Consider the following 26,790-nt stretch of genomic DNA (forward strand, 5'->3'; position numbering starts at 1 on the left):
CTGTGACCTCGTGAAATGCAAATGGGGGTGAACTGCAAAAACACTTGTGTACTGTACATTACGGTGTGCCTCCACTACGGTGTGCATCGTCATCAGATTGTGGTTTTGGCATGTAAAACCCCAGAACTTAATAAATCTTTTTTCTTTCATTCGCGATCACGTTTGGCTTGTGAATCCTGCTTAAAGGACGGGTGTTCAGTGCAGCTCATTGTTAAATTAAAAAATTAAATTAAATTAGGGGTTTTACATGCTAAAACCACAATATGATTATGAGGCATGCTGTAGTGGGGGACTTCGGAAATTTGGACCACCTGGGATTCTTTAATGTGCACCTAAGTCTAAGTACACGGGTATTTTCGTAGATCATTTTGATCTGAGATATCGTTTGCTAGTGCCGTGTGCACTATTTGCTTACTACTAAATGCAAAGTGGCGACCCGTCAATAGGAGGTGAATGAACGACCATGAAGGAGGAAAGAAGGCAGCTTCAACACACAGGGGTGGGTTCCCAAGGAGATAACGAAACTTCGAATGGCGGGGAATCTTGCCTTGAGGTGTGACTTCACGGCAGCGCTCTGCCATGAAGCGCTGCTGTGAAGCCACACCTCAAGGCCAAATTTGCATATAACCCTCACCCCAACTTTACTGTTAATCTTTTTTGTTGTTGTTTTCTCTTTTTTTTTTTGTGCCAGTAATATGTACAAAAATACGGTATGTTGTGTGGTAGAATCGACTCTAGTAAAGTAGTGTATGCAAAGTATCTGCATTTTGCCTACAGTTTTCTGTTGTGGTGTAAGTCGTATCAAGTAAAGTATCCAGTCTTTTATGTTTTCCTTAATTTCACATTGTTACTTGACTGATCCTTCTCTTTTTTTCTCCATATTTAGACTTGGATAGTAAGGATTTCAATTGATACGGTGCTCACATAGTATATGTGTATTTATGCTTCTTGTGCTCAATCATTTATAATTCCTGCTTTATTGTATTTCTTCTTCCCAGGTGAATGTTGATGCTGAAGATCTTATACCACAGCTCCCGAAACCAAAGGACCTGCAGCCTTTCCCTAGCGTGCAGTCAATTGTAAGTTCTTTTATTCTTGAAGTCTCTTGCTCCCAAGGATTTATTAGCTTCATTTCATTGTGCATAAGTAAAGCAGTACCATCAAAGTAAGTCCTTACTTTTATTGGTTGTCAGAGGCAAGGGAACATAATAGGTAGCTATATTAGAATAGGCATTCTTACGTGACGTCCCTTAGCAATAGCATTATGCATAGGAGCTGTGACTGCACTGCATCGAGTGAGCACTCTACCCGAAATAATAGTTTGACTCATTAACCATTTTATTAGTCGGCACCAGAAGTTAAGTCCACGGATTACAGCTCCAGCATACAAAAATCACATCAGTAGTACTGAGGGGCTCGATTTTGTTAATAATGACCACATAAAGCCAACAGACAATGAAGCCAAGGAAAACATCTGAGAAATTAACTATGGTATAAATTGGAATGTAGCAAGTAATAAAGAAAATGAAAGTGGTCGAAAAGATAACTTGTTGCCGGTGCCGAACACACAATCTCCGCATTATGCGTGCGTTGCACTACCAATCGTGCTACGGCTATCAGTTCGTCCACTAACTTGATTATTTATGTTTACTAGATCTAGCCCAGGAGTGTTAGCCAGTGCCGTTCAGAGCCAAGGTGGGCGGATTTGGAACATCCTTTTTTGTCCGATGGCATCACTTAACACGCGATCTTAGAGAGCAGGCAGGTGGCTGATAAGCCCTCGCATGCTACCTATGACATCAAGGCTGCCAGATTCAAGACCTTTGCCGTGGTGTCTGGCAGACTATGAGCATTAACAAAATTGAGCCCTTCAGTTCCCCTTCTTCTCTCGTTCATTCATTGCAAGAGCCTCGAATCTGGCAGCCTTGATTTCATTAAGTAGCATGCGAAAGTTTATTAGCCATGTGCCTGCTCTCCTAAGATCAGGTGTTACGTGATGCCATCGGGCAAAAAAGATGTTCCATATCTGCCCACCTCGGCTCTGAGTGGCGCTGGCTAACACTCCTAGGGCTAGATCTAGTAGACTTAAATACAGTCGACTCCCGTTAATACGAAGTTCACGGGGACCGCAAAAAACTTCGAATTAAACGAACTTCCAATTAAGCACAAAACACAAAAAACAGCACTTTATTTGTGGCGAAATCGAGTATTTTCTCTAAGAAAAATAGTCGGTCATCTTGCTTTTCTTCTTCTTGCCGAATCGCGCTGCTGAAAGCAAGTTCTGCAGGCTGTAGATGTGGCGGAACGCTTCTTCCGCGTTACCTTCAGCGGCAAAGAAGCGCTCCGCAAGAGCAAGGCCCACAGCTACATCGGCAGCCTTAGGTTGCGGCTCGCCTTCAACGTCATCGTCGCTTTCCTGGGTCACTTCCCGGGGGCCGAATAATCTCTACAATTTCGCTATCCGTCAGCGCACCGCACGTTTCGACCACCTTGTCTACGACGACGTAATCTTCAAAATTGACGTCCCCAAGAGCATCACCAAAATCAGTGCCGTCAAGCTCGCTTGTTGACGCTTCGTCCGCTGAAATTTCAGAGGCATCCTCCGAAGAAGCTGCCACAAAACCGCAAGCCCTGAAGCAGTTTGCGATTATTTCTTGCTTCACACGATCCCATGCTCGTGCCAACATGTGGATGGCACTAAGCAGGCTCACCTCGTACTTTGTGGAGCTATCCATACACAAAATCATGCGCTCGAGGAGGTGCCGCCTGTACAGGACTTTAACATTCTTGATGATGCCTTGGCTATTGGCTGCAACACAGCCGTTGTGTTTGCAGGCAAAAATGCGAGGCGTATTGCATTCAAGGCTGGCACATTCACGTGAGCACTGCAGTGATCGACGAGGAACAACACCTTGCGGTTCGAAGCAGCAAACTTGCGGTCCAATTTGCTTATCCAGCTCTTGAAGATTTCGGCCGTCATCCACTCTTTTTTGTTTGCCTCATAGTCCACAGGCAGCGTCTTCACGCCTTTAAAACATCTCGGCTTCGCCTTTAAAACATCTCGGCTTCGCGGCTTTCCTGATCACAAGTAACCGACATCGTTCCGTGCCAGTCATGTTTGCCGCAATCAGCACCGACACTCTCTCCTTGCTGCGTTTGCCCCCAGCACATTCGTCGTCCTTGAATGTCAGGGTCTTCTCTGGTAGAAGTCGATAGAAGAGTGCAGTCTCATCTGCATTGAAAATGTCTTCCGGTCTGTATTCGGCGAGATATTCACGCAGCTTTCCGTCCTTCCGCGTGGCGCATGTTTCCTGGTTAACGGACGCCTTTTCACCACACATGCTCTTGAAAACCAGGTCATGGCGATCTTGAAAGCGCATCAGCTATCCACCTGACGAAACGAAGTCATCGATCCCCAACATTGCTGCAAGCGTTCGGGCTTTCATCGCAATGATGTCTCCGCTGAGAGGAAGTTTGTTGCTCCTGGTCTTCCTAATCCAAACCAGCAGAGCCTTCTCCAACTCTGGGTAAGCGCCGGTGCGTGTTCGCTTCCGAGAAGTCTTGAACTTGTCGTTCTCAAATGCATCCATTATTGCGCGCTTGTTCTTGATGTAGTTAGAGAGCGTGTTCGGCTTGATCCCGTACTTTCGCGCTATGTCTTGTTTGGCGGCACCTCCCTTCTCAACTTCCTTCAAAACTTCGACTTTCGTTGCCAGGTCGAGCGTGCGATAAGAGCCACGGTTTGCCATGGTTATAAACTGCGCGACTAGGTACAGTCAACTCCGAATCACTCGTGGAACAACCTAGCCTACGAGCTTCCCGCACAAAGGCGCTCGACCAACACACGCCTCGACATACGCTGCGCATGCTGCAAGACTAATCTCGCACAATCTCGCCACTGCCAGTATGCAGCGCTGTGTGCATCTATGGCACCCGCGTGGCCTCCGCGATCAGCTCTGGCCACGTGCGGCAGCCTCGCGTGGCCTCCGGCGGGAGCCGCTTCGCCTCCCGCCATAGTTGATCGCGGAGGCCACGGCAGCCGTAGCAATGAATAATCACGCCGCTCCAAGGATGGCGTTGCGGGCGGCTGCGGTGGCGATGACACCAACGCGGAGCACGGAACTGTTGCAACACTTGAAAAATTGCACATTCTACCAAAGAATGACGGTCACCTCGAGGATCCCGGCTGAAAATTAACTTCCAATTAAACAATATTACTGGATGAGGACTTCGAATTATCGAGCGATTTCTTCTATAGGATTACATGCAAAACTGACGGGACCAGCACTTCACTTCTAATTAACCGAAAATTCCAATTAAGCGGCTTCGAATTATCGGGAGTCGACTGTACCCACGTTAGTGGACGAACTAATAACCGTCACCGTAGCACAATTGGTAGTACAATGCATGCGTAATGCGGAGGTTATGGGTTCGGCATCTGCGATAAGTTATCGTTTCGTCCACCTTCATTTCCGTTTTCTTCATTATTTTCTACATTCTAATTATACCACAGTTAATTTCCCCGATGCTTTCCTTGGCTTCATTGTCTGTTGGCTTTAGGTGGTCATCAGTAGTACTAGGAGTTTAGCGTGCACCTTTCAATTAATCAAATACTGTTCCACCTTTCTTTTAGGTGTATAAGGGGCATACAGACTGTGTTCGAAGTATATCAGTTGAACCTGTAGGACAGTTCTTTGCATCAGGTTGGTTGAAAACTCTTTTTCCTACTCTCCCATACTGCCCTTTTTCTGTGGGTGTGTTATTTGTACCTACGAAAAATTTTGCTTTGTAGGGGCAAGCAAGTTTGTTTATTGCATGGCAATGTGACTGTAATACTATTTATGTATTGAATTTGCTGCTGTGGCTCACCATTTCTGGATTCCATTAATGCTGTTTGAACTACAGGAAAAAAAGAAAGTTGTCAATTTCAGCAGAACATAGTAGTTTTGTAAGTTTTATATACCTCCAATGACACTTGGAGGTGTTCACATAAATTAGCTCTGATTTTCGCTCCTTGCATTCTCTTCCATCGTTGCTTTACTGTTCTACATGATGCCTTGGTCAAAGTATTTTCCAGCCACTCTCACTTGCTTGACGTTGTTGGTTAATCTTGATATTATGTGGATGAAAGGAATGACATATAAGAATTCAGTCTTGTTTCCACCCCAGGTCTTGGCACAGCACTGTTCAGGTCTTGTTCTCCTTGGCTGCCACCACAATCACTGTGCTGTCAGTGAGGAATTATATAGCAACAATCTCATAATATCAAAATTAATACTGTTATCTCTACCCCCCAATAACTACTGTATTTACCCAATTCTGTTACAACCCTGAATCTAATGTGCATCCAATTTTGCATGGGCTTAAAGTAAGAAAGTAAAACCGCACCTGAATGTAACTTGCATCTGAATATAACATGTGTCCGATCTATAAAATAAAAATGTAGCATGTCCCCACGTTCACGATCAAAAGAAATGAGACGTGCAGAATTTACCTTCACAGGCGGGCGGAAAATGTTTTTTTAAATGAGCTTTTGTGATGAACGTGGCACGTCTTTGTCACCATTTGCACTTCATTGACCACAGATATCAAGCATACTGGGAGGGTATTCTTCAGCGATCACTTTTAGAGATATTACAGTACTATCACTTTTGCGAGGCTCTGCATTGGACTTGTTGAAGTATGCGTCCGACAGCATTCCTGGCATTGTGCACAGATAGCATGGCACAGCGCCAGAAATGCTGGCGGCCGATTACGCCACCGCACCCGGTGCCAAGTTGTGTGAAATCTCGCGAAAGTGATAGTATCTCCAAAAGTTATTGGTCGAACACAAAATGAACCAACAGTAACCGGTCATAAAATCGTGCTGTGTCGCCATTGTGAGACGCCAATGATGCTGCATCTGATGGCTCTGACAGTAGGCTGTTGCTAACGCTCTGAACGCGGTTTTGGTTTCGTATCCATGCACGGGCAATTTTCAGACCCTCTTTTTTTTTTTTTTTTTTTTCAGTATAAAGGTGCATGTTAGATTCGGGTAAATATATTATACAGTGAAACCCACAATAACAAAACCCCGCGACGATGAAATATTTTTGTATCCCCAACGAACGCCGATAGGATTCAATGCGTTTCGTACTTCTCGACAAGGAAATGCTTCAGTACTACAATTACCAATTACCTCTGTGCATGTTACCTACTCGCGCAAGGCTAGCAGGCTTCAAGACGTGCTCAAATGCGATTGCTTTACACCAAAATTGCATAAAATACCACCACATTACACTTGCATGGCCGCTGCCATTTTTGTTTACAAAAACAACCAAGCGCCGGGAGCAATCGCATGTGCCGGAGACACGTCATGGCCGCCATCTTGTTTGATGATCAACTGTTCGAAGCAGCATGCATGTTGCTACCGACATGTGATGACGGATTTTGCACACCTAGTGCAGTGCTTAATGAGAGCGTCAGCAAGCTAAATGCAGTACAAAGAAATCCGCATCCCACCAACGTGGAATTGTGGGTATACGAGATACAATCACTTTGGCGCTCGGCATCAGGCGCGTCGGCATCTATGGGCAACAGCGTGTGCTGTAGGAATGTTGCTGTTTGCTTGGTGCCTAGTTAAGGCGGACACGGGTTCTGAGACCAAAAAATCTAGAAAAAAATTAATATTTTGAAAACAGTATTTTTGGAATTTCCTTTGTAGCAATAGCTACGAACGGGTGGATGTCTGATTTTCCCTTTATTCATTACTTCTCTCCACCTTGCGGGTTTCCGCAGAACTACTACGTCCAACACTTGCCTTTGCTTCGTGTTGTCGACAAATTCGACTTCGCCCTGCTATCTACTAGCCGCCTGGTTAGCTCAGATGGTAGAGCGGCTGCCCCGGAAAGGCAGTGGTCCCGGGTTCGAGTCCCGAGCAGAATGAATTTTTCTTCAACTATGAGGCTTTTTCTTCCGAGGAACCCGTATGGGTTTCCTTTGTAGCAATAGCTGCGAACGGGTGGATGTGGATGTCTGATTTTCCCTTTATTCCTGGAGGCTACTAATGCAATAGCACTTGTATATACCATATTTACTTGCATAATGATTGCACTCGCGTAATGATCGCACCCATGAATTTTGTCGTGAAAATTGTATTTTCTTTCTTTCCCGTGTAATGATCGCACCCCGAACTTGCCGCAGCGATATGTCGTGTGCCAAGTCTAGCTAATGATGATTGCTAATGATAATGATAATGCTGTTAATGATAAATATTGAAAATGATAAGCTAATGATAATGATGATCGGTTATCTGTCGAATGCTGACGAATGCTACGCGAAAGACTCTTCCAGACATACCAAGCGGTCTACACGCACCAAACATTCTTAAGCAGATGCCCCATTTTATTCCTTTCATCACTTTCCACACTTCCATGAAAAAAAGAAGAGCTACAACCAAACTTGCCTTGGCTTTGTTATTTGTAGGCTTTATAATGGTTGTGGTCAACAACACCAGCAAAAAAGGCGCCTTTTGATTCTTCTCGTCTGCACTTGTGGGCACGCAACAAAATGCGAGCGGCAACGATAGTAGCCACATTACACTGATACATTAGAAGTGTACCCTATTTATACGCTGACGCTTTTAACACAGCTAAGATATTTGCCCACCCTTAGCAGAAATGTGCTGTATTAGGATAGTAGTGAAGACAAATCCGTAGTTTCCACAGCATACCTGCCATGTGTTTCTATGTCACTGGCAGATAAGCAGGCCCATCTCTGTTTCTGTCCCCTCAAAGTGGACGTGGCTACGTTATTGCCGCAGGCTTGCCGATATTAATGATATTATTCATTACTGATAGGGAAGAAACTGTTTCAATGCGCATAATGTACTGACGAAAAGAAAAAAAATCACGTTCGGCTTGCTCCGCCGGCCGCCATTTTTGTTTTGGTGTCCCGCACTGTTACAGCGGGCAGCCGCCTGTTTGTTGATCTGTTGTCATCCCACAGCAAATATGGGATTAGAAAAAAAAAATTTCTTTTCGCGGAAAATTTAACCCATATAATGATCGCACCCCTGAATTTGTGGCGATACTTTTGGCAAAAAAGTGCGATTATTATGTGTGTAGATACGGTATTCAAATATTTTGTCGTGTTCTATTATAAAAATAAGCTCGTTTTCAAGTTTTCACAGAATATAATTTTTGGTGTATTTTAATACTTGCCGAAGCGCTGTCTCGGTCTTCAGGGCACATAGAACCATAATTTTAACAGCGGCATGTAGCTACACGTGTGAACTACACAATGCTAGGAGCAGATCCTTTTAATTTCGTTTTTGTAAATTTTAAAATCTGGCTACTAATTGGACCACATGATTGCCATGTCCGGAGATTGAACTTCAAATTGCTGTAAAATTGGTAATACCTGCAATATAAAAAAAATTAATCCTACAGTTGTGTTGCTTACACTTTTTAGTATCGGGCCATGTGTCTTTATAAACATTCTGGCTGATACTCTTCTTACAAATGTTCCGATGAACAGTAGGTGATTAATTTTAATTTTATTTTTAAAATCAGCATGGAAAACTCTGCCTGGGTGATAATGTTTATTAAATTTAGTCAAAAAAATTTTTAAAAGTTTCTAAACACCTCTCCCCCTCTTAAAAAAAATCTCGCAAAAGTGATCGTATCTCTAAAAGCAATTGACCGAGAATTCTATTCCATGGCAGTGCTGCCACTGCTGATCGACCCTTATGGTGCACTTTGTAATGTCAGCACTACGGTTCTATATCCTTGAACAAAGCTTGCCAAAGTAGGCTAACGAAATTGTGACAGTAAAGTTTCGTTCTGCAACGCATTACCTATCTGTCTCATTTTGCAACAACAAAATTCTTGCAAAAGTGAATTTTTTTTTGCGTTCCCTACTGATTTCATTATTGCGAGGTTCAACTGTATCACATCAGTATGCACTTTACTCAGTGCTAAGTTTCCATCGAAGTTAGCACCTAAACGCTATCTTAGTAGGTGTGCGAATAGCAGTTTTTGAGATTGAATCCTATACGAATCGTATAGTGCCAGAAGAAAATAGAATACGAATCGAAGAATTCCAAAAGCACATCAAATATCAAATATATTTTTAATAGTTTATGAATAATTTTCAGCCTTCTCATCATTAATATAAAAAAATGCCATCTTGGTATTCAGAACAAAGCAAAGTTTCTGTCATTACACTGAGCAGCAAACTCAGCGCTCTTAGGAGAATACACGGTTATGCATTATCATATAAAGTTGAGAAAGGTAACCTTGTGGACCTATTAATATCGGTATATACATTCGCGACCAAACCAGACGTGAGTGTCAAACAGTTGAACGTCACAATAACGAAATCGGCGGGGAATGCGAAAAGATTTGTTTTCGCGAGAATTTTGTTGTTGCGAAAAGAGACAGCACAGATAAATAATGCACAGCAGAACAAAACTTTACTGTCAAAATTTCGTTAGCCTAGCTTGCAAGCTTTGCTCGAGGATATAGAACCGCATTGCCGACGCTACAATGTGCTGCACCACATGCGTCGCACGGCGCAGTATTCTCGCTCAATTGGTTTCGGAGATGTGATCACGTTTGCGAGATTTTGCATAACTCGGCACTGGACGAAGAGCAACAGCGCATGCATTAGCATTTCTCCAGTGCACGCTGTTGCTCGTAGGCACCGTCACGTTCGTTGCCGAGCACAGAAGTGATCGTATCACGTGTACCCGAAGGCAAACTATCGAGATAACGGCCCTTTCACACAAATCTACGTCCGGTGCCGAATCCGCACGCAATGCCTGTCGGGTGGGCTCAAAACCAGTGTTCTTGAAGCAAGGGATGCGTATTGCCGGACGATTGCTCAATCATGGCCCAATCCGTGACACTCCACATGCTGCGACCGCTATCTCAAGTGCCATAAATTCCATGTCAGTAGGATGTGGATTTCTTGTTTTTACTGCGTTTTTCTCACCGAGGCGCACATTATGCGGTGCACTGCCGCGATTGGCGATTGTTGTTCGAAATGCACATTCAGTTTGCGTTCAGTTTCGCCTCACACAATAGGCCTCGTCCTCGCCGAGTCGCCAGCCACGGAGAACGTAAACTGAACGCGCATTTCGAATAATGATCTAGGACCCCGCCTAGCAGGCATGCAAAAACCATCGTCACATGTCAGTAGCAACATGCGTGCCGCTTCAAACGGGCGATCAACAAACAAGATGATGGCCATGTGTTTCCAGCGCACTGATCGCTTCCGGCGCTTGGTTGTTTTTGTAAAAAAAATGGTGGCACCCGCACGGGTAATGTGATGATATTTTATGCAATTTTAAAGCAAAACGATAGCATTCGAGCACATTTTGGAGTCTGCTAGCCTTACACGAGTAGTAAATATGCGGAGTTACATTCTAGCAAATTTCGTTTATGCGGGATTGCAGTACAGCGACATTTCATTGCCAAGAGGTATGAAATTCATTGAATCCTGTGGGCGTTCGTTGGGGATACGAAAATGTTTCGTCGTCGCGAGAATTTTGTTGTTGCGAGATGTTCTTATCGCGTGTTTTGACTGTATGTGGTGACAGAAGAGTGAAAAAAAATGCACTTTTTGTCTAGTTTGAATAGTCGGGGCAGATAGTGCCCCCTGTTGTATAAAGTACTGTTGTATAAACTGTTGTATTATAAAGTACTGTTGTATAAAGTACTATGTTGGAATGAAACGTATTCTGGTTTGGTCTGGTGAGAGAGAAGTGGTTCGGTGAGAGAACACAGGTGCTGTCTATATAAAATTAATATTACTAAATGATACCCACTGTGAAAAGCTGTGCCTAACAACATTTAGTCTCTAGTGATTGTGTTTGGCTGTAAAAATCTGGCTGACTGAGTAGTGCAGTGTGCACTGATACTTTATTTCCACTGTGCAAGGGATAAAGATATCGAGTTTTTGCTTCAATTTCTTGTTTCATTGTGTACAGTCAATGATGTAAAGTATTCGAAAGCAATTAGAAGAATATTCGTATCTTCAAATAAGGACTATTCAATTCGAGGACCGAATCTAAAGATGACTATTCATTTCGCAGATCAAATTGAACAGAACAATATTCGATTCATTATTTGAAAGTTTTGAATATTCGCACACTCCTATGTAGTATTTTAGCAGTGGTTTTGTTTTGGCATTGTTCAACTTTAAAATTCATTGCTGAAACAAAATTTTAAGGCGAAAGCCTTTCTAGGCTCATGGTGAAGTGAATGTCAGCAGTGTTGACCACCAAAGCGTCATCACGCCATATGAAGACAGATTAAAGAATGAAAAATGACTGATAGTTACAGTTTGTAAATGGTAACATTGTAATAGAGACTGGTAGAGGTTAATAATGACTACCAATTGTAATGACTACTAATGACTCCGAAGGGACCAATATGTCTAATGACAGCTTGTAATCACCACAATTGATTACAAATGACTAAACCTGCTTACTAGTGAGCAGTAATGACTAATAATGACTGAAATGACTTGTAATGACTATGAAATGACCAATATGTCTGACGACAACTTGTAATGACTACAATTGATTAAAAATTACTAAAATGCTTAGTAATGACCACTAATGACTAATAATGTCATTTAATGACTACATAAGGATAAATATGTCTAACAACGAATTGCAATGACTACAATTGATTAGAAATGACAAAAATGCTTAGTAATGACCAGTAATGACTAATAATGACCGAAATTACTTGTAATGACTACTGATGACTATGATATGAACATGTCTAATGATGGTTTGTAATCACCACAATTGATTACAAATGACTACAAATGCTTAGTAGGGAGCAGTAATGACAAAGAAAGAAGAGAAAGAGACGAATGATAAAAGGAAAAAGAGTAGGCTTTCGCCATTCACCTCTTAAGAGAAATCTTAAGCAACCCTGTAATTTTATACTGTCAAGAGCTGGTTTTGGAAGTATTGGAAGATGCCTGTGAAAGTGTGAAGTTTTGCATAATAGTCTTGTTTCTCTTTCTTTTCATTTTGTTTTTCTGCTTGAACACACAGGTAGTGATGACGGCACAGTCCGCATTTGGGAAGTCCTTACTGGCCGTTGCATGAAAACTTTCAAGTTTGAACATGCTGTCAAAGGAGTGGCTTGGTGTCCCAATCAGAGCATTTGCCTAGTTGCTGTTGCTGTGTGAGTTGCTTGCTCAGTTTGATTGCTTGAGTGCTTTGTATCTTTGAAGAGTTTTAGAAGCTGCATGGCGCTGCATTGTCATGTTCATTATTGCCACAATCAGATTGGGTACAGAAGTGAAGGGAGTGAGGGAAAATTTTACTGAGTTATGTGCATTAGAACAGAACAAAAACAGTAGAAGCTTGTTCATACATTTTGGGGAAAAAAATTTACTAACCGGGGAAACATACAATCCGAAGTAACTAAAAAAATTTGACAGACTCAAGTATTGTTAACATCTACGTAATGCAACGCGTCCCGCAGATAGTTGTAGCATGAGATTCTGACACACATTGAGCTTGGTGGTGCTCCAGCGGCCAGAGACGCGTTTTGTTGTTTTCCTATTGTGTGGTGTTTTAACTGTTTTCCTACCATGGGGAAAAATAGATTTTTCCACCAGATTCTTTTTTTTTTTCTGAAGGAACTACTGCACTTAATATTTTGTGTAATACACAAACAAAATGCAGAATCAATGCACTTTTCACGCATAAAAGTTCTATTAACAAAATGTATGCCATAAAAAAGATATAAGTTGGCAGAATCAAGGTTGTGGTATAAAATTAAATGATGTTTGTAAAGACATGCTTGTATCTACTAAAAAACTACGCAAGTAAAATTATGAGATATACAATATGTGTAGCCATCTAATAGACTCTACAGTGAAATCTCAATACAGTGAAACCTTGTTAAACCATAGTTGGCCGGAGCTCGGAAAAAGTACGTACTTAACTGTAGTACTGCTTAACCGCAATAGCTTGAGATCGCCCACTTACCTGTCAAAAACGGAAGAGAGAGCATGATGAAAGGGGAAAAGACATGCAGTATTTATTTACTTTGTGCAACAAAAGTGTTATTTTCGTTTGATGCCACGGCGGCCTAGCAGCGACAGCAGCCTCAAACTTACTGAAGCTGCGGGCCAGCTTTTAAACCAGCCCGCTCTTCTCGGCAAACACTCGCATTGCAGATTCCTCGTTAGTGTTGCATATTCTCCGCGCACGGGCGCGGTAGCGTTGTAGAAGTCGCTGGGCGCCTTGTCATTGCGGGGTGCTGTTCTTGTCGCGAGGATTGCATTTGTGAGGCTGACGTAACGCACAGCTTCTGCCACTGTTGGGCCTGAATCGCCTGTGCTGTCGCTTTCCGTGTCATCCTTCTCACTGTCGCTAGGTGACACTTCGGCAACAACAGAGGCAACGATGGCGAAAAGTTGAACCTCGCAGCCGACATCTCTTCGCGGTAGCAGCAGCGCTACCAAGCAACTTATTCACATTCAAAATGCAACACCGTAGTCGACAGTAGACCCATGTTGCGTGCCAGCGCCGACTTCTTCGTGTCACGTTCGACAGCACAAACAATGTCTAATTTTTCTTCTATGCTGAGCACCCAGGGTCTTTTTTATCCGTGCTTCAGCATGGCAAGAGTCCTCGCTTCACGGCGCTACAACGCTCTCTGGGATGGCGCCGAAATGATGTTGATGTTGATATGGCTTCACGCGCAAACACACAGGGCACTTGGAGGCCATTGTTCACATCTCTGAGGCTTATTGGTCTGCCGGGCCGCCCGATGGACTGCCCGATGTGCCGTGTTTGCGCGACGAAAAGTGGAAACACTACATGTTAACTGATACGTACGCAATAAGCTGGTACAGTTTATACGGATACAAAACACGTTATGTTCAATGGCCGCTGAGTCGGGGATTTGACTTTACTACTTCTAAAACGAAAGTACTGTTTAAGCGGAGACGGTTTAACGAGGTTTTACTGTGTAACGAACTTCAGGAGACCGTGGTAAATTGTTTGTTATTCTGGTTATAGTGGAAGCCACAAAATGAACCATTCTGCCCATCAACCCATCAGTTAAGTTGTCGCCATATGAGCTCTTCACGAAAACGTCGCTGTTCGCTCTCGGCACGTGCTGTTGACATTTTGCATAGATTCTGCCGCCACGAAGCACCATATAATAAGAGTGACGTGCACAAAGCAGATGCTGACGCCGAGGAAACTACCGACAAAAAGGTGGCTCCGTCTCGTCTCTGAAGCACAACGTTTCTTGCTTTTTGTTTGTTTTTCGCATATCTTGCCGTGGACACCGCAACTGTCTCGCTTGAGGCGGACACCTGAACTATGTCAGAACTATGTAAACGACACATCTGGAAACGTCTGGAAAGTGCAAAGTGCGGCCGTGTGGCATCTCTGCAAGTATAGAGGATACATTTCACCGCGCGTACCTAGTACGGCTGCAGATAGAAGCGTGAAAGGAAGAGGTGTGCGCAAAAAGAAGGGGTGAAAGAAGGAAGAGATGTGCCTCCATTGCTAGGCAACACTTTTCATGGTGGAGCACGCGCTCTCAAACCTTGATGCGTTCTCGCCTCCGCTCGCCCACATTCTTTTTTTCTTGGGCACCGTCTCAGGTTTTCCAGACCCTTGCATCGCAATGTCCGTTCTTTGCACCTTGTTGTCTGCTAGCCTACTGTTTCAACTGCGGTGAAGGATACACGGAAATCTCAGAACCTCCAGATTTCGGAATATCCGAGCTGTTGTTAACATCGCAGGGAGATTGAATAATGATCATTATTCTTAAAAGTTCGGTATTCTGAAGTTTGTAGTACAGTAAAAGCTCGTTAATTCGAATTCCACGGCGATGCTACGAAAATTCAAGTTATACAAAATTTGAACTAATGAAAGTCGGGGAAAAATTGCTAGGTTAAGGCGTAATATAGTCTGACGTAGAGTGAACGTGCGCGCGCACACACTACGTCATGTTAGAAAGAACGACGATGTCTGTAGTTAGAATCACTGGCGCAGCCAATGTAACCGGATGCGGCCAACGGGGTCCGACATGCCCGACATCGAGGTGACTCTTGCTCCATCCGCGCATTCATCGCGCCGACTGCAGTGACCCACAATACATTGCGTGATGAAAAAAAGTGCCCACGCCTCTTCATTGACGGTCGCAGACAGCCGTTCAAAGTGTTCAAAGCGGCGCACAGTTGGGGATCATTCTGCGCATGCTCCGTAAAGAACAGGCGACGCCGTGCGCGTCGACGTCTAGAGGGGATGGCATTTCGGCTAGTGTAGCACAAGCGTCGTAGCATGACTGGCCGCAAGCAACGTGTGCCGAAAATGTTGGACTATAAAAGTGCCTTTGCGCCGCTGACCCTTGCCGCAGGAACAAAAGCTGCTCTCTAAAATTCACCAGCGAAATGCATCACAACCTTCTGCGACGTTGGTTTCCGAATATCAGAGGCTATGCTTTTTGGTACTGCCAAAAAAATAAACGCGCAGCGCCGCGTCTGCATTTTTATCTTGAAGGTCTTGAGAGGGAGTGAAGCGACCTGCAACAGAGGCGTTGGCCATGCGCGGCCCACTTGGCGATGCCAGCGTCACCAACATGCTCCTGCGCACTTGCACTTTCCCCATCCACAATGGCACGAAGTTCAAATTATCGGTGGTGGAGCGGATTTCAGTGTGAATTAGCGGGATGTGTTACATATTGCTTTCAATACATTGTTGGCCGGACTGTGGCGGTTACTTCTAATTATCCACAATTTTGAATTAACGAGCATTTACTGTACTGAAATATTTTTAAATTTAAACTATAAGAAGTCAGCGGGGAATTTCGGAAAAGTTTCTTAATCTGAAAAGTTCATTAATGTGGTGTTCATAGTAACAAGGTTTCACTGTATCTCGGAAAAAATCTAAATTTTTCATTGAGTAGGTATCCCACTACAAAAATGCAACTAGTACAGTTTGGCATGCCGGGCTGCTCCTGCCGATGTTCCAGGCTGGCTTGCATCGTCATCACTCTGAGAGTCAAAGTCCGACAAAAAGGCAGCATCCTAAGACTCACTGCTGCTCCATCCATCGATAAAGTCGGCTGCAGATGCAGCAGAGTCGCGAGATCTGCAAACATTTGAAGTGTGTATGCGGCTCCTGGAGGCAGCCTTGTTTGCTTTCTACTTTGACGATCGCGAAACTTCGGAGTGCGTTCAAAAATTAACGCCTGACAGGGAAAAAACAAACTGCTTAGAAAACAGGAATGTTTCATGTCAAAAACAGGAATCCTTCATGTCCTATGGCACCGAGTGTCGTTGAGTGCGCAGAAGGCCTTTCAAGCTGCGTTTCAAACCATCGATAGCAGGCGGCTATTTTTGCTTTGTACTTTGACGATCGCAAAACTTCGGAGTACATTCAAAAATTAATGCCTGGCGGGGAAAAAACGAACTTTAGAAAACAAGAATGTAGTTCTGCTCCTTCATGTCCTATGGCGCAGAGTGTCAGTGAGAAGTGTGGAAAGTCTCAAAAGTGGCATTTCAAACCGTCGTTAGCGGGCTAACGATGACCAATGGGTGAGGAACGGAAGGAGTTAAGAGAGCGATGTGAAACCAAAGCGAAATCGAGCTGGTGGGTGATGCTGGATGCTGCTGAAGTGAAACGCGATGCTCACATTGTGCCACCTGCAGCCGGGAACGGCGGCGTGTTTGGATTATTGCATAATAAAAAGTGTGCAGTACACTACCACTGGCACTACGCACCATGTGCTGTGAAACAGGGGAAGATACTTATCGTAATTGGTTTGACGGCGATGGCTATGAATGCGGCGGGTGACGACTCGGCCTGAGATTTGCTGGTATCAAAAGAAGAAACTGCGCGCGCTGTCATTTTCACATGAGATAGGCGGCTATCACACGGCTCGATCACACGCGTCGTGCTTTTTCTTGATCACATGGAATTTAGCGGCCAGAAAACGTATACAATCGCAGTCTGCAGCAAGAAATGCTGTCGCGTTATGGTTATCGCTTGCTAAAAGTATGCGCTGCACTTCCGACGGCACCGCACACTGTGAAACAGATAGGCGAAGATGCTTATCACAATACAATTGGCAGTGATAGCTGTGAATGCCACGTGTGATGACCCCTGAGAAGATTTTCTAGTACCAAAATGAGAAACGGAGCAAGCGCCGGTGTTTTCATGTGAGACGGGTGGGCCAGTATTGTGGTGAAGCTGCCGGGGCAGGTAGCTATATATTGTTCTCGATCGCCTGTGCGCTTCGTGCATCTTCTTGTTTACGTAGGATCTAAGAGCTGGAAAACGTATCATACAATCGCAGTTTGGCGAAGTAAAAAATCGTGTGTTCTGGGAATGTGTGAACTGGTAAAAAATAAGCGTAACTCTATTGGGCCATTTTTTGTGTTCTTGATTGCGAACGTTGGCGTTGGGAAAATGTACGTAGCAGAAACGTATTAACGAGGTTCTACTGTGTTCTAGTGATTCTGTGAAGACATAATTGCCTTTTTAATCTTTTCTTTTCAGTGATTGACCTATTTTGCTATTGACTTTGAGTTTACCATGTCAGAACCCAGCTGTACATTGAAGCTTATCAAAATGCATTTGCAGTGATGCATTGTTTAAAATGCTTTATGATATGGTGGCAGGACTGTTTTAGCTAAGCCGTCAGCGCACACGCTTATACCACATTGTGGCAAGCAAGGTGAAAAATTTGTGGTAATGAAGCAATTTTCCTTTGCAGGGAAAATGCTGTACATATCATCAATCCTGGTGTTGGAGATAAATTGGTGCTAAACAATACTGATACTGTTCTTTCATCATTACCCGAAGAAGCCACTCCTTCTGGTGAGAATATGATGCCTTCTTATTCAAGTACGTAGATAGTATTGCTACAGTTCAGACAGACTTGGGAAAGGTCTTCTTGGGTAATATATTTTAGTAAGAGCAGGCAGAATATGGGAATTGTTTTCAACATGTTTGCTATCTGGCAACGCTTAAATATTTGCGACGTGTAAAGCCATTTTCAGCATTCACTCTAGTATGTAGAGGGATTGAACTATACCTGTGCCAGGTTTACGGCACAAGTAAGAGAAATTATTTTCACTTGTTTTACAGGGTATGTTAGTGGCCCCTGGAGCACCTAGTTCAATTATTATGCGTCCCCTAATTGCCCCCCCACACGTGAAATTTTCTCGTAAAAGCCCCGGCATGCTGCCCATGTGCTTGCAGGCTTTTGTCCCAATCTGACTTTACTTCTTTCATTGCACTCAAGTTAGGCTGATAATTTCTGTTAATTTTCCCAATCATCCTCACATCTTAGTAACTTCCTACGATGTCTGTTCCTTTAGAGCAGGGGTTCTCAAGCTGCATTCCACGAAACATGGGCTCCCCAAATAGCATTCATTTTTGGGTCCTATGAGCGATCACAACGAATTCGACCCCATTCCATTTTCCCCAACTCACTTCCACAATTTATTGATTTGTAGAAGACATCTTGCATTGGGGGGGGGGTTATCTTGGATTTAACGAAGCTATCCCACCCCACATTCACACAGCAGTAGTCTGCGAGAGACCAACATAACAGCAGGTCGCTAGATTCATCACTGTGCGATTTGCGGGCCCACAGTGGCTGTGTTGAGCACTTTTCATTCATGCTTGCGAGAGTGGTTTGTAATGCACGAGCGGGAATCAACTTGGAAGTTCTGCAAGCTGAGCGAATTTAGCGGTGTATGCCTGGTCAGCTCTTGTTGTTGAAGGTGACAATATTGGCTGTTTAAATGGCGTATTGTGACGGGCATGCAGGGCGCATTCATGTGTTATTTGTGGTTCCGGGGTGTCAGTGGCGGCACACGGCACAACCAGTATTTCGCACTGTGTCTGTTTTTACTCTATGCATAATGAAAACGCTCAACAAGCATTTCGATGCATGCAAGGGGCGCCGCTGCGTACCAAGCGACGCAGGCATTTAAAGGGATAGTGAATAAAAAATTTGTCGCCGAGACTTCTGTCTCCAGTGATAGCTGTCGCACCGAGAGCGACCAAAACAACCCTCTTTCTGAGGAGAAGTGAGCGAAAAGTAATTATTTTAGTGAATATTTCTCAAATCACAGCACCTACCGGCCTCCTCCGAAAGCTCCGGCAAAACCGGATGTCGCGTCACACTTACCCACCTCGAGGCCCATTGCGAGCGATCGTCCACACTGAGCGCGTGAAGGGGCGAGTTGATGTTTGCAGCAACGCACTTTCTTTGTTCGACCGTCCTAGTCGCACCGCTTCCTCATGTGAGCTGTTCGAAAACCTCGTCTTTCATCTTGTGGATTTGTGGTTTGATGAGTGGAGCAGCCATGTCAACGCCACCGAATGCCAAGGGTCTGCTGTGCGCATGTGAAAATGGCAGGCAGCGGTAGTCTTTTTCTCGCGTTCCTCTCATGAATGCTTCTCCCGTGAACCGTTGGCTTGTTCAAGCTGTAGTTTTGTGCACAGGTGCCGTTTGACCGTAATTTGTCGTTTGTACGACATTCTTAGCCAGATGTTTGGCCAATTCTGCCAGAATGAATCGAAATCCGCATCGTCTGAAGCGACAGCTGACGAAAAAATTTTCGCTGACATGAGACTGGTGGCGCCATCTCGTTTGCACTAAAGGAAGGAGTGCTCGGCTGCGATGAAACAACGGGACGCTGAAACCGCTGTGCATGTACTCGTTCACTCCGTGAATAACAAGACGCTCCCTGCTTACAGAGGCGCATTTCAGTCACTGCACATGCCTGGCTTCAATCCTCACCCGTTGCTTCATCGCATCTATTCTCAATAACAGCTACTTGCGCGCATCAAGCACCTGCTGCGCGAGAGTCGGCAGCCGACTGTTATGCTCACGCCGCCGGCCACACCTGCGCTGATGGCGTAGGTATAGGGAGGTCTACACGCGTCAATATCTTCAACGATTTCTACGTTTCTTTTTTGTACAGTGTGTACTCACAGCACCTGTATTGTGCATTGGTAGCTTTCATGTTTTACACGCTAGCAGCTACCCATAACATATACAACCAAGCGGGCGGAGCAAGCCGCTTTGCACAAAACACAGAGTAATTTCCTTGCATCGCCTGACATTGCATAGCCTGAGGCATAAGCGTCCTTGCTCTGTTGAAAACAAACATGGCAAAGCGTTTGCGTGAGTGAATCACACTGGGCGCACCACCACGGATGCAACACTGTCAATGAGGCGTGCGCCTCTCGTCTCACTAACTCATTCGTGACAGGTGTGAGCTTGCAATCCAAGCTGCAGGAACCACGTTTATATCTATCTGGTTTTCGCTTATGATGCTGCCCCTGATCTCTCGAGGCAATCGCGTGTACATGGAATGCACAGTGTAAACACCACTTTGCTGGTCCAGACTCCCTCGGCACCGCGGAGGGGGACTGCTGCGGCGGGTCGTCGTCAGTTTCGCTTGACGACGCGGACGGATCGTAGGCATACGCCTTTATCGTTTGTGGTCGTTCAGTAGGCCGCTCATCCAAGTCGGAGTCATAACCTCCGCTCATGCTGTCACTCTCACTAGAACTTTGCATTTTGCACTGTGCAGCGCGAGGAAAACAAAACTGCGCAGCCGGTCAGTTCGCTCTGCAGCTGCTGAGGGTAGGTGTGACGTCAGATCCGCCAGCTTGTTGTCGAGAGTGCAAGCGTCAAAAATAAAGCCATCCGCTCAAAAGTAACCCAAATAATGACTGTATACTATAGCAATTGTGTCTTAGGAATGCAATTGTGAGGCTTTCTCTATATTCTTAAATTTTTATTCTGTATCCCTTTAAGCTTAGCATTGTGATCAGTATATCGAAGACTATTCCTCAGCATGAGTGACTCTTTATATTTGTTTGAAATAAACTTTTGTGCGTCTAACACTTCATTTGCATCAAGACGCTATTTATGGCTCGTGGTACCAAGACTGGTAGCTGTGTGGTCGGTGCACACTGTAAATAGGTGCGTGGAGTGCCGTGAAAAGAAAATTAATGTTTTATGTATTATCATAAGTTTCTTATCAGGAGTGATGGCCTTTGCGATCAAAGATAACAACCAGACGCTGCAGCTGTGCTGCTTTGATTATTGTCCTGCTCGCACACAGGCATGTCCACAAGGAAGGCCCTGCCCCTTCCCCCCGTCCTCTTTGCTGTAAGGTTTAATGCAGAGTTTTCTACTAAAATTTTTATAGGAAACTATGCCTTAATGAGCTCTTATAGCAAGTTGTAAAGAGGGAGATAGGAAAGGTTCTGCGGCACTCTGGGAAAGCTGGTGAGGTTCTCCAAGGCCAGAAAGTTTGAAAACTCCTGCTTTAAAGCTTCATCCCCCTCCCTAATCTAGTTCTGTTACAGATAACTGTTTTAAACGTCCCCATTGCTTTTATTATGCGCAATTAGATAGGCATATAATTTCCTGTTACACCCCCACTGAAAGTGCTGCCTCCATATTCCTGCAAATTTTTGACTTGATGAACTTTTAGTTTTCTTGCATCATGCATAAACGCATAATCTACACTATCTTTTTGCAAATGCTTTTCTGCCCACAGCTCCTTGCCATGCTTACTGGAAGCTAATGTCTGTTTGCAGTCAAACCTTAGATTATAATGAAGCTTGATTTAGCAAAATCTATGATATAACAAACTTTAATTTCACACTTTTATTTCCATTAACTTTGTTCATTATTCCCTTGATATAGCAGAGTAATCTTGTTACACAGTACCAATTTAACAAAGTTCACTTGCTTTGCATGTGTGTACCTGGAGCCTCTGGTGCAATACGTAGATGAAAATTGTTGCCCCACAGTGTATTTGTTATTTACGCATGTTCTTTCACGTGCAAATGTTGCTCGCAAGTGCGAAAAAGCACTGGCCATCAAGCAGAGGATGGAACATGCCTCTTCGCCATCTCTTGTGCTGGTATGAAAAATGCCTGGGGGCACCATTCATGCTCACGGATATGCTTCCAAATGCGCCAGCAGCCTGTCAGAACAGGGAAACAGCTACTGAAAGTGAGCTTACAGGCACCTCAGTGATGTCCAAAGGGATGCTAGTGGTCTTAGTGTCACGCCCTGTCATTATTACAAATGTCATACTATCGCCATTTTGGCCTTGTGACTTGGTCATTGCAAACAAACAAAACTGCAGCTTAATATTGGCAACCTGTAATGCTGATAGACATCTACACATGGCACCATGTGACTGCAGCTGCTAGCAGTAGGTGTGACCCATGCGGAAGCTCCACTCTAGAAAATCTCTACTGCACACGCTAGTGCTTTTGATCCTGTAGTTATTGCTCAAGTATCTTGCAGGATTTTGTTCATGCATGCTTACCAAGAATATGCTATCCACCAGGACTCGTTATAGTTGCTTATAATGTAATCTTTAATACTGAAACACAGAAATCTTGGCTAAATTAATTAAGTTGCTTTTCAGCTTAGTTTTTTGGTGCAGATACAACTTAGTAATGTGTGTCAAGATTGGACTGTATACCAGTTTTCAGTGCAAATATCACAGCAGCAGTTTCTGAAGTTGTTAACACTGCATTAGAGTGGCAGCATCCTTCCTTGGATGGCAAAGCTTAAGGCACTGAGGATTAGCATAGAAGTGTGCGTGTGTTTCTAATAATAATTCTACTAGTTGTGAAATTCATGAGAATGATGAAAGCAAAAGCTGTGAACAGTTAATTGCGTGCAGGAGCATTGCACAGTGCCGACAAAACTTCATGTCTGGCATCATGCACACAGCTGCTGCTCGGAGAAGTGCCGCTGTGAATGCGCAAATTTATGTTGCTCAATGCCCACAATGAAATGACGGCCAGAATGCACTGACATCAGGGTATTTTAACATAGCATGGTATACGCAATCCACTACCATGCTCCATGCCAACACATACCACCTGTGCACATGTCCCTTCAGAGCAATCCATTGTGATACAGTGAAACCTCGTTAAACCGTAGTTGGCCGGAGCTCGGAAAAAGTATGCACTAAACGGTAGTCCTGTTTAAACGAATAGCATGAGATCGCCCACTTACCTGTCGAAAACGGAAGTCAGAGAGAGTGCGATGAAAGGGGAAGAAAACATGCAGTATTTATTCACTTCGTGCGACAAAAGTGTTATTTTTGTTTGATGCTGCGGCGGCCTAGCACGACAACGACAGCGGCCTCAAACTTACTGAAGCTGCATGCCAGCTTTTCAGCCAGCCCCCCTCTTCTCGGCAAACACTCGCATGGCAGATCCCTCGTTGGCGTTACGTATTCTCCGTGCACGTGCGCAGTAGTGCTACAGAAGTCCCGGGGGCGCCTTTCTCATTGCCAGGTGCCAGAGTTTGAAATACTTTTCATTTGGAATAGAGTTACGTTATTGCGCCCCTGTTCTCGTCACGACGATTGCATTCGTGAGGCTGACGTAACGCGTAGCTTATGCCACTGTCGGGCCTGAATCGCCCGTGCTGTCACTTTCCGTGTCGTCCTCATCACTGTCGCTAGTCGACACTTCGGCAACAACAGAAGCAATGATGCGAAAAGTCGAACCTTGTAGCCGACATCTCTTCATGGTCGCAGCAGCGCTGTCGAGCAACTTCGCATTCCAAATGCCACACACTGTAGTCAACAGCAGATCCCTGTCGCATGCCAGTGCCGACTTCATGTCATGTCCGATAGCACGAACGGTGTCCAATTTTTCTTCTATGCTGAGCACCCGGCGTCTTTTTTATCCGAGCTTCGGCATGACATGAGACCTCGCTTGCACAACGCCATAACGCTCTCTGGCACGGCGTCGAAATGATGTTGATGTTGATGTGGCTTCATGCGCAAACGCACAGGGTGCTTGGAGGCCGTTGTTTCAATCTCTGAGGCTTGTTGTTCTGTCGGGTCGCCCGATGGAGACGGCGCACTGCCGTGTTTGCGCGACGAAAAGTTAAAACGGCACGTTTTAACCAATCCGAACGCAATAAGCTGGTACGGTTTGTGCGGATACAAAACACATTATGTTCAGTGGCCACTGAGTCGGGGATTTGACTTTACTACTTTTAAAACGAAACTACTGTTTAAGCGGGTACGGTTTAACGAGGTTTTACTGTAGTAGATTGCACACTTTGCTGAAACATTTTATTATCGCCAGTATAGCTTCCTTGTATTGGCCATTGCATGTAGTGCCCAGCTTTCTCAGGTGGAATGGCAGGGATTCCAAAATGCTGCACAGAGTGTGGCTCACTGTTGTCTATGTCAAGACCTGCATCAGTCTGCATAAGTGGGTCTCTGTGTGCAGAAGGTGGCAAGTTTACTGCTGCAACCTGGGAAGCGGTGTTATCAACATCAAAAGAGTTCAGTAGCCAAGGACTACGACTGAGTGTGGTTCACCGGCACACAGTGTCGCAAGTAACATGGCATGCCAAGGGAGACTACTTTGCCGTTGTGCTTACTGGTGGCAGTGGGGGCGAGAGTGGGGTTGTGATCCACCATTTGTCCCATAGAAGATCACAGGTAAGAACATTTTTCTTCCTAGCACTGTAAACTAAGTCTGGGATTCACCTGTCACATGCTTTACGCGCATTTGCTGCATGTAAGTTAAATTAAGTTGGGCATGGTACTTAAGCTTGTACAGTGCATTCTTTTCTGTAATGTTTTCTCTGTGGTGATTTCGTTATTTTAGTTCATTTATTCTACTTGCACCTGCTTTGTCTCTTTTCTCGGTGTAATCAAATTTACCCTTCAAGGCAGCACGTCATACTTACCTATTGCACTGCCTTTGTATGTGTACTGTTACCCTATTATGTAAACTTAGTGACAGGTTTGCAGAATCGCAAATTGGCTTGAAAGATATTGTAGAGCTATGTTGTGCAAACTAAGCTTATAGTGCAAAAATACCTTGAAACTTTGTTTTTGTTCTACTAGATTTTAAAGATAGCTTTCAACAGTCAGTCACTCATTTCATCTAGTGAGCAAACATTTGGATAAACCACTTGTCAATGTGTTAAGACAGGGACTGCAATATTTCCCCAGCAGTGTCTTTAGCACAGTGGTCTGCAGGAACTATTTTCTGAGGCCTCTCTGTCTTTGCAGGCACCTTTTTCAAAGTTGAAGGGAACTGTCTCACGAGTGCTGTTTCACCCAGTACGGCCCTACTTTTTTGTGGCCATGCAACGCTTTGTGCGTGTGTACAACTTGCTCAAACAGGAGCTGTCCAAAAAGCTCATATCTAACTGCAAATGGATCTCGAGCATTGCTGTCCACCCCAAAGGTGAGTCACTGGCTAGTGGTTCAAGAGGGTGTGTTTTTCCAGCTTTCTTGACTACTCATTGACTTTTGAGCATTTGTCTCACTTTTCCCGATGCTTTAATACAGTCAAACCCAGATACATTGAATCTGAAGCGGATAACAAAATAGTTCGATATAGTATAGGTAATTCGATATATAAAATAAAAATGTTGTACAAATATTTTCAAGGGGATTTTACATGTGTTTGTTATACACAATAATTCATTATAAATGGGTTCAGTATGTCCAGGTTTGACTATTGACACATGTACTTATTTAGCCTTTTCTCTGGGACTGCATTTCACTCACTACAACTTAAAGTTATCGCTCAGTGCAAGACGCGCCTACATGATTTGGAACTTACTGGAATGTTATCATTGATTCTATATATTGTGTATATTCTCGTCGAACCTTGTATAATTGGATTGTATGCGCGACACAAATTGTGTAGTACTTTCTGGAAAGTACGCAGGCTCCAGCGATTACCCTGGAACCTTCGACAAGTCGTGTAAAAGCCGACACACTTGACCCGCAGATCAAATTTTCAACGATCGCCGACTGTGTTCCCCGAGCAGTCCTCAAGAAAACAGTAAATAAGTACATATCAGTATTGTATGGAGTTTGTTTGCAATCCGTTTGTAATGATGTTGATTAACTCTTTTCCTACCGTGTGGAAAACAGGTGTTTTTGGTAGGTTACGTCAGATTTCTTTTTTTTTTTTCTGAAAGAACTACTGCACTAAATATTTTATTTAATACAAAAACAAAAACCAGAATGAATGCGCTTTTTGATCAGTTGATCAAAAAGTGCATTTGAGCAGTTGATCAAAAAGAATGCACTTCATGATCAGTTGATGATTTTGGCACAAAGAACCCCAGAATTTAATTAACAGTTATTAAATAACAACTGTACCCCATTTTACATGTCTACTCCTAGTTTTGGAATTTTACATGCTGACGAATATGTACATCTGACTACATTAAAGGGACACTAAAGGCAAATATTAAGTTAATAATATAATAATATTTGGGGTTTTACGTGCCAAAACCATTTTCTGATTATGAGGCACGCTGTAGTAGAGGACGCCGGAAATTTTGACCACCTGGGGTTCTTTAACGTGCACCTAAATCTAAGCATACGGGTGTTTTTCGCATTTCGCCCCCATCGAAATGCGGCCGCCGTGGCCGGGATTCGATCCCGCAACCTCGTGCTCAGCAGCCCAACACCATAGCCACTGAGCAACCACGGCGGGTAAATATTAAGTTAAGCTAAAGGGATAGATTAGTGCTCGAGAATCTCTAAGGTGTCAGTATTATCATGAACAGAGCCTTAATAATCGAGAAATTGAGATAAATGCACGACACGATTAGAGACTCCCCCAGGATATTCAAGCACTTGCCCGACGACAAAAGCACTCCTCAGTTAAATTCTGTTACTAGTAGTCAACCACTCATTGCACAAAACATCCTCGTATTGTATTATAAGACGACATAAAATGCTACTTGTTCTGGT

The 26,790-nt window shown here is 44.1% G+C and overlaps 1 protein-coding gene across 2 annotated transcripts in view; it reads left to right on the forward strand.

Annotated features, from left to right (window-relative positions):
• Positions 1 to 26,790, forward strand: part of LOC142589974 (ribosome biogenesis protein bop1-A) — a 166,895-nt gene that overhangs the window by 118,798 nt on the left and 21,307 nt on the right. For both annotated transcript variants that reach the window (XM_075701746.1, XM_075701737.1), the window contains 6 exons: positions 999 to 1,079; positions 4,634 to 4,703; positions 12,056 to 12,188; positions 17,754 to 17,857; positions 24,290 to 24,504; positions 25,084 to 25,261. In XM_075701746.1, coding sequence (XP_075557861.1) covers positions 999 to 1,079; positions 4,634 to 4,703; positions 12,056 to 12,188; positions 17,754 to 17,857; positions 24,290 to 24,504; positions 25,084 to 25,261 — 781 coding nt within the window. The remainder of the gene's footprint in view (positions 1 to 998; positions 1,080 to 4,633; positions 4,704 to 12,055; positions 12,189 to 17,753; positions 17,858 to 24,289; positions 24,505 to 25,083; positions 25,262 to 26,790) is intronic.

The sequence above is a fragment of the Dermacentor variabilis genome, chromosome 1, assembly GCF_050947875.1.
Source record: "Dermacentor variabilis isolate Ectoservices chromosome 1, ASM5094787v1, whole genome shotgun sequence".
NCBI classification, from domain to species: domain Eukaryota; kingdom Metazoa; phylum Arthropoda; class Arachnida; order Ixodida; family Ixodidae; genus Dermacentor; species Dermacentor variabilis.